Below are 16,409 nucleotides of genomic sequence, written 5' to 3'. Positions count from 1 at the left end.
AATAAGCTAGACACCTTGCAAGCAGAGACTATGTCCCTCATTCCCTTTAAATCATGTCAGAAATCAGGTGTTTGATTCTGGAATCACCAGGCCCTGCAGGCATGAACCAGTGGTTACTGTTCATTGGTCATAGATCACTCCTCCTACTGTTCTTTGAACACGCAACATCTTTTCTGATTTTAAGAAAAATAATTCCTTCTTTTTTTGTTTTTCAATGATTACCGCAGTCCGCCTTTGTCTCATTAGCATGTCGCTAAACCCCTTTTTGACTGGAATGGCCTGAGAATGAGATTATGTTTCTGATCCACTCTAAATCCTGTTTTGAAGACAAAAGACCCCATGGTGCAGATATCCTTGAACAGCTACAACAGCATCTTCACCGTGACTCCCCTGGGGATCACGCGGCATCTCACCCTGCTGAAACCCTTGGACCGTGAAGAACAGCAGACCTACACCTTCACGGTAAGATCTTCCACTTGCTTTCGCGGTACACTCCAGGCTGCCCTTCACGACCTCTCCTTTCAAATACAGCTCTCCCCCATTCCTCCACCATGCCTGCACTTTTCCATACTGTAGCTCTCCAGGGCCACAACTGAAAGGACATCCGCTGTACTGAACGTGCAACCTTGTATACCCGTTCCAGATATTCATCCCTGATTATGCCTTTAACCTCCAGCCTATGCTATCATAAATTGAGCTTCTCGCTTATTCTGGTGTACTTTTAACTTAATTGGTCTCTCATCGACATACGTGATTGTGTATTCTAAACAGCGTCCTGTAAGTTTGAACCAAACACACCCACTCTAGCTGATGTCACAATCCGGCTATGCCACCACCCGGTGCCTTGCATTAAGGCAAATATAGAATTGCTGTACAAAAAATACCACAGATAGCTCTGCTAATCACTAAAAGATGCCAAGAGTAAGGAAAACTCCTTTGGAGCATGTATTTTGTGCATGGAGTCAATTTTGTTGTTTGGGGCTGAAACCCTTTCAAAAGGAAGATGGCTTCTTCAATGAGCACGCTTTGATTTTCACTCAGTTTCCGAGCAGTGGAATCATCATTGCAAACAAACCACAAATTGATACACTCACAACTCAGTTTTACACAGTATTCACTGCCTTTTCAGTGATCAAAGAACTACCCTCGCTTTTTGTACAGTATTTATCTGTTCACTCTTATAGATCACTCTCTCATACTGTGGGTGTCATCTTCTGGAATGTTGAACTGTACACATAAGTACTCTACAAACGTTGCAGATAAAAATGATAATTTTCAGAGATATTATTTTGTGGTTCTCACCTAGAAACTACATATTTCTATTTCACTTTCATACCTCAGCATGTACCGCTGCATCAACATAACTTTCAAAGCCTTAGATTTAGAAAATTCTGTGTCATTATCTGGCCCTTCAATTGAATTGCATAGCCTTTGATTTTTTTTCTTTCGTTTGCATATTCCTATGCAATAAGGCTTCCAGTTGTGTGTGTGCCTGTGTGCGTGCATGCGTGTTTTTGTGCAGTGCATACCTGTGCCTGTCTGTGCACATACAGCAATATATAGGAAAATAAAGTAAAAAAGCTCTGTGTTTTTGTATTGATTGTTTGTATAGGAAGAAGCAATCAGCGTAAGAGCACTCATTGAAAAATTAAATTGTGGAAAAAGATAAATGGGAGATTCTTAATGTAATGTGATACTGTAGCCTCTCTCATTAACTGTTTCTGCAGACCTCTTGAGCATGCATCTTTCATAAGACATAAGACAGGATTCATTGTAAATGAAGCAATACTTATGCAGAGAGTAAAATCCTCTGTAATCCACCTTTCTCACAACTATGTTCTGAATGGCCATGGAAGGCATACTGTATATTTGCAAACAAGGCAGTTTTTTGTCATTTGAGTGACCTTCGATTGTACTTGCGGTCAGACCATGTCTTTTTTTGTTTGTCATGCCTAAACATGGAAATGCATTGCCAACAGGAACAAAACGCTTTTGATTTGAAAATACAGCAATCCTTGAGATGCGATCTTCCCAGTTTGAAAGGAAATGTTGGTCTTTTTATTTAACTGATGAATCAAACCTTCCATAAAGTTTGTTCCATAAAGGTTGTCCAGCAAAAGCAGCACTAAAAGAATTTCACTGAAACATTCTCACTTAAAATTAATATTCACACTATGCCATGTAAACAATTTTACTATCATAATTGCATTTGCTATATAATTTATCTGCTGTACAGTATATCAGTTTTATTACAAGAAATTTAAAATTTACTTGGAATTCCATTTTGTATACCATACCATAATTACAAAGTTTACATTATTTTTGTAATCATGTGGGCAGCAATTGTTTTGTTGCTTTGAATTAAAATGATAAATCTATTATCTATTATAAAATATACAGTATGTGTATATGTGTGTTTGTGTGTGTGTGCGTGTGCGTGTGTGTGTGTGTGTTAGCTCATTACAATTGCACCATGCTCCAGACATTGCAGCTCCCTATAGATGAATGCACTGGTTTATAAGGGGAAGTGTCAATTAGTTCTCCCATTTTTGTGTCTGAGGATAAGCGTTTCTGTCAGTGATATCGCTTCTCTTGTCAGGCTTTTAAATTGAGAAGTACCACACAGGAAACCGAAAATCTTCAGAAGTGAACCCAATTCTACAGTTCTGTTTGTTTGGTCCTTACCTAAAACTTTTAATTTTGAAAGCAAAAGCTTTGTCAAATAGCATAAAGGAGCCTATTTAAAACACTGCTTTCAGATCAAAATCTTCTGTTCTAAAGTATATATGATTGCTGGATGAGTCTGCAGGCAATGCAATTTTTATTTTGTGATCAGAAGATTAAAGGTGTTCATGTTCACGCTTAAAATCAGGACATACATTCCTCTACATCAACACATTTTCCATGTCAAAATAATTTATTACTGTGCTTTTTAATTTTTTAATATCTGTTTTCTTTTTTAAATTTGGTGTAATTCAAAATAGGTGAATTTCATTATTCCGACACATCAACCATGCAATTATTGCATAAAATGCACGATTCTGGGGCCGTCTGGGTAAAAGAGGTAGAGGTAAAAGCACTCGCCTACCACTGCAGAGACCCGGGTTCAATCCCCGGCAGCGGTACTTCCGGCTTGGTCAGACGTTCCTACGAACACAGTTGGCAGTGTTCGCGGGTGGGAAGCCGGTGAGGGTATGAGTCCTGATCATTGCATTAGCGACTCCTACTGGTTGGTGGGGGCGCCTGTTCAGCAGGGAGGGGATCTGGGGGAAACAGCGTGAACCTCTGCACGCGTTACTCCTCGCTGTCAGGTGAAAAGAAGCGGCTGGCGACTCCACATGTATCGGAGGAGGCTTGTGGTAGTCTACACCTTCCCCAGACCAACAGAAGGATACCGCATCGACCAGGACCGTGATACACATGGGGAATTGGTATAACAACTAAATTGAGGAGAAAATGGGAGAAAAATGGCAAAAAAAAGAGGATTCTTCATACCTCTCTGAATGCAAATAGGAGTCTGCTCCCTCTCTCCGGACTCTGGGGACCCAGTCCGGGAGAGTTAGCATTCCAAACACTCCAGATCTCTTCTGCCTCTCGTACTCACAGTCAGAGATTGATTAGAGCAGGGAGACATGGTATCCATGCCAGCTGAGGCCTCAGAGACAAAATTCTCACCATTGTGTATAATTACAGGCACATTTCACATGTAGTAGTCACTGACTGCCTAAAATAACTACGGTTGACTTTAGGATAGAGCCAGATGAACAATATATTGTTATAATATGATAATAATTTAATCTTCTGTAGTATTGTGTGAGCTGTGTGTTGTAAAATAGATTATTTTCCCACAGGTGAGTGCATAGGAGGAGTGCTCAGGCATCACCTGTAGTGCTCCGTGAACATGGGACAGGACAGGTGGCTTGGTGCCTTGAGGCACAATTTGGGATTCCAATTTTGGGGGGGGGGGGGGGGTAGTGGCAAGCAAGTGAAAAGTGCAGGATACCACATAAAGTAAGTTTTTCAAGTTCAAACTGTGAAGTCATTGGAAAGCCAGGGATAAAAGTGGACCAGAGTATTGTGGTCAGACTAATCCCCATCAGGGGGAGTGTGGGAGTGAACCGCTGCAACGCGGTCAGGCTAATCCTCATCAGGGGAAAGGTGGGAATTGCCGCAGTCGACAGCTGTGTGATTTGTTAGTTTCCTGGAACTGTTTCAATATCAGCATTTTTACAAGATCCATTTCATAGGGACACGGAAACCTAAAATCCCTCATTCAGCTCAAACCTCTTGTCCTGTGTTCTTTTTATGGGTCCCGCAAGGTCTCTGAACCGTCTCATTGTTATTGGTTAGCTTAAGCCCGACCCTTTTTGTGCTTCTCCATCACGTCTCTGTCATGTTTAGAACCAGGTCCCTCCAGACGGCGGCCCCTTTGCCTGACCCTCCACCTGACAAATAATGAACATGGGAGAAAGTGCCATCTGCATCTTTCAATGGCTGCTCTGATCTTGAAAAGAAAAATCATACAGGTCCCCAGAGGCCAGCAAAATGATGAACAGGAAGGCCCCTTTTTCCTTGCCGCCCACTCGAGTGAATAAAATACGGATTTGATCTTCAATTAATAAATGGAGATTCTCCAGTGAATTCATGTGTTGGTAATAGCATATTTTTACAAAAAAGTCTCTTGATATTTGATGTTTCTGTAGGATAGAAAGACAGACATTTTTTGTTAGGTGTGGGATTTTCTTAGCATATATTGTGGAATTTCTAACACTTAGGGCTTATTTAAATATTGTACTGTTTTTCTGTTGTTCGTTTGTTTTTTTTTTTCTTGAAGATGATTGCGTCTGACGGGGTCCAGGAGAGTGCACCGGTGACTGTTAATATTTCAGTGATCGATGCCAACGATAACACTCCAACCTTCCCCAACATCTCCTACAGTGTCGATGTTTACACAGACATGCAACCGGGGGAAACAGTGTTACGGGTAATCAATATCTACTTACTGTTTTTGCAAACAGACCACTTACTTAGAGTAATAGCATTAGGTTGGTCCTTTATTAATGGCTTATCGCTAATAAGTGCAGCAGTCTTGTGTGGCCTTAGTCTCAGCAGGCTTTCTCTTTGGTAATTTGGGTTTGGAAGATGTTGGGTAATGGCTCATTTGTGGTCAGCTCATGATCTGCATCAGTTGCTTAGAAATGCTGGGCCAGAAGCCGAAACAGAAGGTCAGCAGCTCTCTCTCTCTCTCTCTCTCTTTCTCTCTCTCTCTCTCTCTGTCTTTATGCTCTTTGTCTCTCTCTCTCCCTCTCTCTGTCTCACTCTCTTCACTGTCTTACTCACTGTCTCAGTCTCTCTGTCTCTAAAATAAAATTCTGCTGTTACTGTAAGTGCTATTCTGACGTGAAGAATATTGCGCATGACTAGGTATATGTTTTTATGGTTTTATGTTTTTACAGCTATACGTTTTATGGTTTCACCTTTGGTCGGGCAGCCACTTGATATTAATAAGGTGGATATTCAAGCAAGGAGTTTCTAATCAGCCCAACAGATCCTAAAAGGATTGTGGAGTGGAGATATATACCCTAGCTGATAAGACTGCAAAATGTAACTTGTGTGTTAAACTTTTGGACTGTTTGATGATTCCACCCAAGTCCACTTATGGATCCAGCTAGCTATAGATATAAATGCAGGCAACTATGGATATAAATGCAGGCAATCATACTGGACGCACTGCACTGCAGACTGTTTCCATAGCAGCAAAGACATGGAAAAGAGTGCAACCTCACCGCTTCTGCTTTCAGCTGATGGCCCTGGATGCGGACGAGGGTCCCAACGGGCTGATAAGCTACGAGATCTTGGCCGGCGGTCAGGGAGACTTCACCATCAATAACCGCAGCGGCCTGATCGCCGTGGCGCCCGGGGTCCGCCTGGCTGTGGGGCGCTCCTATGCCCTGACTGTCAAGGCCGAGGACAACGCCCACGAGTCTCAGAGAAGGTAAATCAATTAAGGATGAGAGTGTGGGATGGGGTGTGGGGTGGGGGGGTTAGCGGGTGTGGTGTTTGGGCTTTGGGAAACGCTGGCGAGCCGGTCGCGTTCAGGCAAGCGCGGGCCCCACTGCGGCTCGCTCGCCTCCTCCGCCTCCGAATTGATAAAACCAGGGAGGGTTGAAAGATTTGCCTTGGCGCCGAACGCCGCGGCAATGCTAATATTATCAGTGCCACCGTTCCGTCTGGCACCTCGGCGGGTGGGAACGCGGGGTTTAGAGAATAACTGCAGACGCGTCCTCGCCAGCCCTGTTTAATCACGCCGCCTTTGTGCCCTCCGCTACGCGCCGGCCTCGCAGGATCAATAAAACTCCCGACAACATGTGATAGGAACAGATTCTGCATGTCCCAAAAGTTTATTGTGTTATTCCGTGCAGGTGCTTAGTGTGTGTGCTTGCGCATCTATTGAACTCCTCAGCACAGCTGCAATGGGAAATTCCTAAGACTATTATATGTGGAACGGCAGTATGCGAGAAGGAAGAAGCCAATTTGGTAATGACAAGAGGGTCTGTCTTGCAGGGCAGGGCTGACTGTTTTGCAGTAAACGAAAGCTGCCTTAAAAATGTACATACAAAATGTAAAGAATAGAATCTTGACCCACCCATTTATCTTGGTTGAACCACCAAACCCAATTGTAAATTCGGTTAGGTAGTTCTGGCCCACCTACTGTAGCAGGCCAAACTGTATGAACATTTCTGGCTACGCTGCTGTTGTAGAGTGGACTTACTGTAAGTTGGCTGTGACTCCTCAGGTTTCCACTGCTCGAGTACAAAGCAGCCACTCTGCAGCCACCCACCAGTCATCTTCAATGGGACATACACCTGAAATACCTCTCCTCTCTACCTCTCACTCTCGCCTCTTCCCTCTGTAGTACCGTGTGAGCCGCGTGCCGTAAAACAGCTTCTGTAGTACGCTCTGTTTCTCGTAGGGTGGGAAAACAGTCGCTGGTTCACAGGAAGATGTAGGAGGAGCACACACACTCAGCATGACAAACGAGCAGCGGGTGACAGTGCGATCGGTTTTCCAAAAAAAAAAGCAGGGGATGGGGTAAAAAAAAAAAACAGCAAAGAGCTTTGTAGGGAAGCACCAGGTGCATTATATTTGGGGATTAAAGATGGAAAGAGCAGGGAGGGTTCATCTCACAATTTTTTTTTTACAAGAGAGGGCTAGAATTCGGTTTATAGCACACCACTGGAGAGTAACAAAACAAAGTGTGCCCATCCAAATAAAGTAGCTTAAACAGGTATTTCAAGAGAATGCAGTCTGCTGCTTTATCACTGCAATACATATCTAAAGTGCTGAGACTTCCAAGATCCTCAATATTGTGTTTTGATCAACAAAAGTTTGACTCTTGTCACAGCTTCCCCAATTCTGTTTTTTTTTTTTACTTTGTTTTACAGAATTTTTTTTCAGTTTGTCATGCATTCACTGACACTAAGCAACATGAAAATGAATGGTTAACTTTTAACTGAACAAAACTGTTAACATGTTTATCTGACCTTTTCCTAATTCTTTGTTCTTGCATGTGAATATAAACAATGTGAGTACACTCGACTGACATTTTTCTTCACACTAAACCACTAAACTAGCTTTCCCATCTAGCGTCTTTGTTTTTTTTTATCATCGTTTCTGGGTCAATCCACGTGTCCTTAACTTTTACAGAACGTATCCAAGACACACACTCTTCTTGACACCCCTTCACACACACAGTTTTTGCAAAGTTAAGCCAGCACCAAAATTAAACTGCCTCCACCAAACCACACTTGCTTTTTCAAAGTTGAGAAGACATGTTGACCGAATCCAGGCCGGCGCCATTATTTAGGCCCAGCGGTGCGCGTGACCAGCACATCAGTAACCCTTGCCAACCCCCCCTCATCATTCTGCGTTTCAGGAGCTCCATCACCACCGTGTACATAGAGGTCCTCCCCCCCAACAACCAGAGCCCCCCTCGCTTCCCCTCCTTCACGTACAGCCTGGAGGTCAGCGAAGCCATGAGGACGGGGGCCGTTCTGCTCAACCTGCAGGTGAGCCGGGGGCCACTGGGCCTGCCGACGCCTCGGCGTCCCTCCAGACCCTCCGTCGAACGCACCACGAGCACAATAGCATCCCTGTACGCTGGCTGGGCTCAGTTCATGCTATAGGTACTGAGTAAAGAGAGGCCTTTCTGAACGGATGTGTCGAATGAAGGACGCCCGCCTAGCTGACGTGTCTCCATTGTGCCAGGAAGAGGTTACAGTGTTCGTGTGCAGTGAGTTTGAAAGGTCGTTCAGAGTAGTAATTTAGAGATTAAAGTAATTGCAGTTGCGATCATAGTTTTTTGTTGCGAACAGACCTGGTTTCTGTCTTTGTTATGAATGCCAGGTGTCCGTTGTAGGCCAGACTGAATTTTCTTCTTTGCATCTGTCGATATTGCATGTCTGGACCGTTGCACGGTTATTATATACATTTATCTTGTTTTTGTTCTTTTCCTTTCAGGCAACGGACCGTGAAAGGGATCCAATCACATACCGCATCCAAAACGGTGATTCAGAAAACAACTTCAACCTCTCAGAAACGTAAGCTCAGTCATGGGTCTTTTTGAATTAATGAATAGTTGGCTTGGGATTTCCAAAGGACAAGGTATACTGAGCAAGAATATATCAATGTGTCCAGCAACTCGATCTGAAAAATCCTTGAACTTTGTATGCTTTTTTTCTTTTTTAATTTGTTTTTTACTTTTAAAACTTTAATCTGACATATGTCTAGGTGTGACTATGTACTGGAGCAGGGATTCCAAAACTCTCAGAGTCCATGTCCCACTTAATGAGAAAATGCATTTACTCTGACTCACCCTTTATTCAAATGTGTCATGAAGTATGTTCAATTATGGACATCATGATACATCAGGTGTCAACGTGCGTCGAAGGCAACCACATGTACACTTGGTAGTGCAGTGCAAATACTGAGTGCTCTGTTTTATTTGAGTGATGTGAAGGTTGAGGGAGAGTATGTTACACACTCATTCCCAACCCAAAGAATCCCTGTCTTAGCTCATAACATGGTCAGTTTTTGGAAATGTGAGGTCAAAGTGAGGGTATCGGATACAATGAAGCCTTTCCCCCAAATCTCTGCTGAGCTGAGTTTGCTAGTCCTCATCTTGTTCCTTCTCAAGTGCGCCCTCAGATGCTTCAGGAGATCTTTTGCAGATGAAATTAATTATTAACAAGTAATACATACAAATACAGTATATAGTTGGTAATTTCCTTATTTGAAAACCGGAATAAAGTTGGTTTTGTTGTTTTATTTTTGTTTTGAGAAGCTAAAATGGTCTGTGGTTGGTAAATATGTTTGGGTCGTTGTATATCAAATATCAAAAAACTCTTTGTTAGATTAAATTAAATGATGTAGTGTCGTCGGTTCCACTGTGGAAGGCCGCAGAGGAGAGATATTGGAAAGGGTAGAGTGAAAGCCTCTGTGAGGACATGTAAACAGCCCAGCCTCCACTGCTTTTTTTGGCTCTCATTTTAGAGACACTGGAAGAGATGCCCTCACTTTCTACAAGATTCTTCCAACATCTGAAAAGAAAGATCACAATTAACCTCTCCCATGGTTTTAAAACCACTGGGACTGAAGACAATATAAAATCTGAATAAGTTTGGAGCTGTTAGTGTTTCTTCAATAAACAAGCAAATAGAACTGAAGCACTTGGCCGAAGCAATTGTATTGGGAGATTGTGAATCTTACGTTCAAGCCGTATTCCCTGATTGATCGAGGCCCATCCTCTTCAGTCAATTTCCATGTTTTTGTCGAACTGTTATTTTCCCAAATTGATTTTATTTTTTGGCTTGAGAACATATTTTCAAAGGGAAGCTCTGTCATCATGAGGAATGTAATTTTCCAACAGCGAAGGGCAGGTAAACAGACGAATCGTGACATGATCACAGACATGTCATACATTTCATTCTTGGGTAATGGCAGATTTTCAAATGATTTATATAAAAAAGTACATGATTGGCACTAATGTACGGCAGCAAGAAAAGCATTTGTGATTCTTCTGCCCTGCTGTGATTATGTTATCATGCTTTCTGGAAATGACTATTGCTACTTCGGTAGTTCCACTCCAAATTCCAAAGTGAATCGGAGGTAAATTTTACCTGTAATACCACAGTCCTGTGAAGGTTCTCTGCAATACCAATGGAATGGTGCTCTCAAAGTGCTATCAAAGGATATTCCACTTCTCAAGCCTTTTCATAAAAGAATACCTTGGTTGAATACCTTACCTACTGGTTTGGTATTGCCAAACATTTAATTTACTGTAGTGTGTGAGTACTGATTTTTTTTTTTCTTGCAAGGACGGGCTGCAGACACAATGGTATCATAAAACTGAGAGGCTCTGATGAAAGAATACACCGGAAAACATTTTTTAAAAATATGTTTTTCTTTAGAAAGAATTGAAACCAGCGCAAAACTGCGGGTTAAGTGGCTCACATCAAACAATTGTCGGCCATTTCAGCCTCAGGAATGCTGAGCAGAAAAAGAGATTTGAATCGGTTGAGTCACCTCTGCTTTGTTCTGGCTTCGAAGAGAAAGGTCCCCAGCTTCCAATAATTTGATAGTTTGTCATTCTTTCAAAAATATTTCCTTTTATTTGTAACCTTAAAGCCTGATGTTGTGCAGCTGCTATGAATGATTATCTTTCATTTTCTGTTATTATCATCATTGGTGTTCTTGCAGTGTAAATGGATTGTTTTTTTTTTTTTGTTTTTTTCTTAGCCGCTTTATAATGCTTTATAAATAAACATGAGGCAATTAGCTGTTCTTTCAAGCAATGTGTAGCAGGCCAAAACACATGCAGGACTGTTTGTTATACAGATATGAATGAATGCTTCTCTCATGCTGGTTAATTGAGGGTTAAGTTCAGAATGAAACAATATATGTCATTTTACTATCATTACATGGAATACTAAATTAAATCTTTTTTTTAATAATATAGAAAATTTGAAAAGACAGATGTTAGATCTTCCCTGTGTTTTTTAAAGCATATTCCTGACAAATAGCAGTTAAAAATATTTGAATGCAAAAGGTACATACTGGATAATTTGTAGCCACCTATTACTGAAGCAATGCCTCTGAGCATTTTCCCATAAATCTTTGTATACTGCAGCGCAAACTCTGGAGAACAAATTGTAGTTGAAAGGAATAGAAAGAAAAATAAGTACACACGTACATGGACAAAGCATCACACTAGCTTTAAATTACACCCCAGTCAGGAACAGCACTGTAAAACTGAGTTGAATACAAACTAGAAAGTAAATCTGACAGGAATTAATCTTAATCCCAGTAATTAATCCCCTGCAATTAAACATTGAATCAATGCCCTGCGAAAGTTCTGGAATCATAGCAGCATGCATGTCCAAGTAATTCAGTCCAAGTTCCTTTGCGATTTAAATGCTGTGATTGACAATGGTGCCACGCATAATCTGCCCACTGAGGAGAGATCTGGGTGGAATGTGTGCATGTCACTGTGTGGTGCACCTGCCTGTGTCCCGCCTTTTCTTTCATTTAAAATTGGATATTTGCTTCTTTAAGAGATTTAAAAATGTCTACATCAATCTGAGCCATGCAAACCAAAACAATGAACATGTCCACCATTTAAAAAGTGCCTGCCTATTTAATTTTATGCCTTGCCAAGAGCATTTTGTACCAAAAAAAAAAACAGATTTTTTGTGTCTCTGAAAAATCTACAATTCTATTAATGCAATATTTACATTGACATTTTTTTATTAATCATTATTTCAGTGTGATGTTTATAGTTTAATCTAATGTACTGGAAGCCTTTGTATCACGTATAGTGTTTCATGTAATATTTGTTCATTTATTTACGTTTAATTTCACAGTAAGACAATGAAAGAGAGCATTTTTTTCTCACACAAGGCTTGTGGCACATTTACAGTTTTCTGAACTCATTTGTTTCTTCTCCTCACAGTTCAGGGCTACTTTTACTGGGGAAGGCGCTGGACAGGGAGACCACAGATCACTACATCCTGACCATCACCGCCGGCGACGGTCGCCCAGAGGGGGTACGGTCCCCCTGCTGCCAGGGGAACAGGCGTAGCGAGATTTTGCATGTTCCTGTGTCCCCGCGGGCTCCCTAGGCCTGTGTAGAAGGGTGGGCCCCTGGTCAAAATCACAAAAGGAATTTAACTAAATGGAGAAGAATGGGCAGCAGTGCAAAGCATGTTCCATAGGCCAGGAAGTAATTAATTTAGAGAATAAAGATAAATGAATGGGGAGGGGATTGCAGCTATGCAGCGTGGACTTATTTTATGTTATTCAGTTTGGGGAGTATTGCATAGAGACGTGTGATTATGTATTTAAAAGGGGTTCCTTCAAAACTGATGAAGCGAAATGATAAAGGAGTTCATGCCAGTGCAAGTCCTACAGATTTATATACTTCCCCTTCTAGCTAGATGGATGACTTTAATGGTTTTTGCATTTCAGATTCACAGAAGATTAACATACACCTCATTGAATGTATGCCAGACTTAAAACCTGCCTGTTTTTTGTCATTTATACTATTGCATAACACTATTAAATGTCCTTCTAAGCTATGGTATTTCCAAATAAGTTGTTTTTAGCCCAACAAATGTAATCTGAGTTAAGAAAGGTTCATGAGAGTGCATTATAATGTACAATAACTGTGACAGTGAGTTCACTTGGTGCGCCTGGAGTATGTATTTTAAATTCATCTATTCTATCAGTATTTCATAAAACGTATTTAGTTAGAGTAAACAGTGACTAAGTAGTAACTAATGGTTCTCAAATCCTCGCTTTACTTTTCACCTCTAGCTCAATGACAGAAGTGTCAAAGACAGATTTGTGTCACATTAGAGTCCGTTATGCCAGCTGCAGCATTTTAATGCAGGTTTAACTTGGGAACGTTGTGACCTTTGTGGAAAATGAATACAAATCTCTGTCTCCTGCCAAGCGCTTATGACTAAATATCCCCTCCCGATTTAATCAGAAGTCACCTTAATTGGCAGTTTAATTGGCATTTTTCCCACTTTGGTGATAAATCCTTTCCTCTTTAATGGAGAAATCTTGTGCGATTGTCTTAGGAAAGGAGAGTGAAACACCAGAGGACACTACTTAAATCCCTCCACTGCTGGCTGACAGTTTATTTCCCTGCTCTATCACCACAGCACTCCCTCTTTGTTCATGAAATCATGGACTCATTGCAAAACTGAAGTGCGTGCAGGAGAGGTCTTTGAAATGCACTGACCTTTCAAGATCAGTTGGCCATTGGCCAATTTTTACCAAACTGACTAACCTAAGTGTTCAGTTGAGTGAGGTATGGGAAAGATTAGAACGGAATCAGGTCAACGGGGGCGTTGAACTCCTGACCTGTGTGACCTCTGACCGAGGCTCTGGGGTATTTAGTGGGATTATGGAAAGCAGACAGACCTGTAACTCTGTCCTACTCCAAGTAGGGGACAGTGTGCAGTCATGGCATGAACGCAGCTCTGTAAAAGAAAAGGGATATCGGTCTGATCAACCTTACTAGATAAAAGATGAATCTTCTTTATTTTATGCCATTATATGCAGCAACTAGTAATAAATTGTTACAGTAAAATGAATTCCCCAGTCTAGAGAAACACTATTAAAGCCTTTTATTTCCCTTTTGCAGTTGTGCGCATTTTTTATGAATTCTATGTGCATTCATTGCAAAGTGTTTTATTTTTTATCCACTCTTTTTACATTAGCTTTGAGGTTATTTTGGGGAATAATTAACTACTCTATGCTCTTAGAAATACAATAAGAGTGAATATGGCAGAGGCTGAAACATAAATATTTCCCCTCTTCATTATTGATAAAGCACAGCAGACCGTGAGGTAGTGTAGCCTATGTCAATACATTTGAATAGTATCTACGAAAGATTAGTGTTGGTCTTATCCTATCAATAATGTTTTATTGAAGAATCCCCAGTTTGGCGCACTCTTTGTAATATGTTTTTTTTTCAAATTGCCATGAGGGAACCAGTGTAAAAAAGACCATTTTATTTTCTTGAGTCATTTTTATGTCACTTGGTAAGTAACTATGAATTTTTAAAACGATTTTCTTTGATCTGCTGTACACGGGGCACAGCATACGTGAGATTAATTTCATTTTGAAAACCTTATGGTTTTTTTCTTTTTTTTTGTATTTGAGAAATGACTGACAGGGGAGATCACTAGCTGTGTGGAGCTCACTATGCTACGGTGCCACGAAAAAGAATTTTCCCCGCTTACTGATTTCCTCAATCTCTTTGTCTAATATTACAGTCTGTCTAAAGATCTGAAACCATTCAGTGTGACAAGTATGCAATAATAGAGGAAATTTAGGAAGGGGGCAAATGCTTTTTTGTAGCACAGTGCATTTAGTGCTCTTTTTAAAGAAAATGTCTTTTTGCAGTGTAGTTTCAATCGTGGCTATGATTTTGAAATCATGTTAGTTTTTTTTTTTTTTTTTGGCTGCTGGGTACATTTAGTCAGCGAGAGAACTGTTAAATCTGTTCTTCCACTTTGGTAGTGCTGTGCCACTTCAAAGGTCTTCCAGATTTTTCCTAGGGTTGTCAGTATGTTTTAAAAGACTGTATTGCTTACATATTTGGCAATGCTAATGCTAGCATAAAAAAAAAATCCTTGTAACCTTCTAACCATTAGCCTGGTCAAATGTTGCCATTTCACTTGTATCATTGATGTTTGTTGCTCTGGAAGTGCTTTCTTATCAAGCCACTATTATGCCTGGGTGTAATTACCTTTCAAAGATATATTTGCCCTTCTTTATAATTTGATGGCAGAGGGGAGGGAGGACACCACAGAGGGGTTATTCTTCAAGATAAAGTACAGAAAGCCATTAATCAACATCAAAATGATGGCTACGGACCTAATGCAATGATCTGCTTTGATACCACCAGGCTAGAGAGAACCTAATTGGCTTCAAAGTCTAGAGTGAATCCATCATATGTGTGATGCTGTACAAGTAAATCTCCCTTGCCCATGTTCAGCTGCAGATTAAAAGTGTAGGTTGAAATCTTCTCTGACAGCCACCTCCTATAAGGCAAATTGCTTAAAATATCACTCATTGAACCCTGCCGCATTTATGAAAAGCTGTGAAAGTGCTAGGTCATTTGCAGTTGGATTTCTACCGTAAAGTAGCTCCAACAGCCTAACCTGTTAGATTGTGAGTGTTGAGGGGGTTTTGTTATAAAACCCACGTGCCTTCTAACAGCTGGGAAATTAAAGCAGTCGAATACAGTGCCATTGTTCAGAACTGTTTTCTTTGTGTTTAGGACATGGTGAAATGTGTCTTAAACACAAAAGCTGGGGTTTTGGCGGGAAGCGTCCTTGATGTGGCTAAAACTTAGGGGGTATCAGTTGCCCTGTGCTTCTCTTCTTCCAAATGCCTAATAGGTTCAACTTCATTTCGTATCATCGCTAGCAGGATTTCATTTTTCCTTGCAAGGCCAGGGGACCCTTATTTACGGTGGATGGTGAATCCATAGCTGGCCTTCATGGCCTATGATGAAAGGTTACGATGGTCTTTGCCCTCTTGCCTTTGGGTTTGAGTTCAGTAGTGTAACAGTGTATTCCGACGCCTGATGCAGTCACACGTCACGTTTGTTCAGACAGTGAGGCACTGAGGTTATAATTTCACAGCTAAGCAGCATGTAATGTTCCTGTTTATTGCACCCTCTTTGACTGAAGTAACTGTCGAATCACTATAATTGTGTTATTCAATCCTTTTTTCCTTACAGCTTGTTGTTCTTGTAGACATTTATCAACAATTGTGTGCTGTACACAAAAATAACTTTGAAAGATTATGAAAGTTCAGATGTACATTTATTATGTGTCAGTATTATCTATGAGACAGTACTTCACAAAGTTACATTTTTTAAAAGCATCACATAATTACCTCAATTTGTATAAGTGTTCATGTACAAGAATATGATCTTCAGTTCTGAAGGTTCGGTGTTTCTTCATAATATATTTATTCAAGGTTATGATGAAGTGTTTCATTTCTACATTGTGTAATTCTCACAAGAAATATGATGTGTGGAGATATGCTTGTTTGTTCTGGTTCTGTTGCCATAGCATTCTCACCACAATGCAAATTAAGTGATAAATATTAACTAAATTTTAATTTAATTATTTGTTGTCTGAGCCTGAATCCAAACACAGCATCATTTTACAAGAGCTATGTAAATTCATCAGTAAATTGTATTTGTTGACAGGAGCTATAGTGCTAGCAAGTTGGCAGAAACTGTATTTGATCAATTTTCATTTTTTAACACGTTGATGTTGATTTATGAATTAGAATTATTTGTAAATGTATTATTTACTTGT

At 40.7% G+C, this 16,409-nt stretch overlaps 1 protein-coding gene across 13 annotated transcripts in view; it reads left to right on the top strand.

Annotated features, from left to right (window-relative positions):
* pcdh15b (protocadherin-related 15b) overlaps nucleotides 1–16,409 on the top strand; it is a 204,671-nt gene that overhangs the window by 130,286 nt on the left and 57,976 nt on the right. For all 13 annotated transcript variants that reach the window (XM_035406550.1, XM_035406556.1, XM_035406555.1 and 10 more), the window contains 6 exons: nucleotides 328–462; nucleotides 4,835–4,984; nucleotides 5,802–5,995; nucleotides 7,937–8,069; nucleotides 8,521–8,600; nucleotides 12,011–12,104. In XM_035406550.1, the coding sequence (XP_035262441.1) occupies nucleotides 328–462; nucleotides 4,835–4,984; nucleotides 5,802–5,995; nucleotides 7,937–8,069; nucleotides 8,521–8,600; nucleotides 12,011–12,104 (786 nt within the window). The remainder of the gene's footprint in view (nucleotides 1–327; nucleotides 463–4,834; nucleotides 4,985–5,801; nucleotides 5,996–7,936; nucleotides 8,070–8,520; nucleotides 8,601–12,010; nucleotides 12,105–16,409) is intronic.

This window comes from Anguilla anguilla, chromosome 2 (assembly GCF_013347855.1).
Source record: "Anguilla anguilla isolate fAngAng1 chromosome 2, fAngAng1.pri, whole genome shotgun sequence".
Lineage (NCBI taxonomy): Eukaryota > Metazoa > Chordata > Actinopteri > Anguilliformes > Anguillidae > Anguilla > Anguilla anguilla.
The sequence above is the reverse complement of the archived record's forward strand: the minus strand, read 5'-3'. Positions and strand labels throughout refer to the sequence as shown.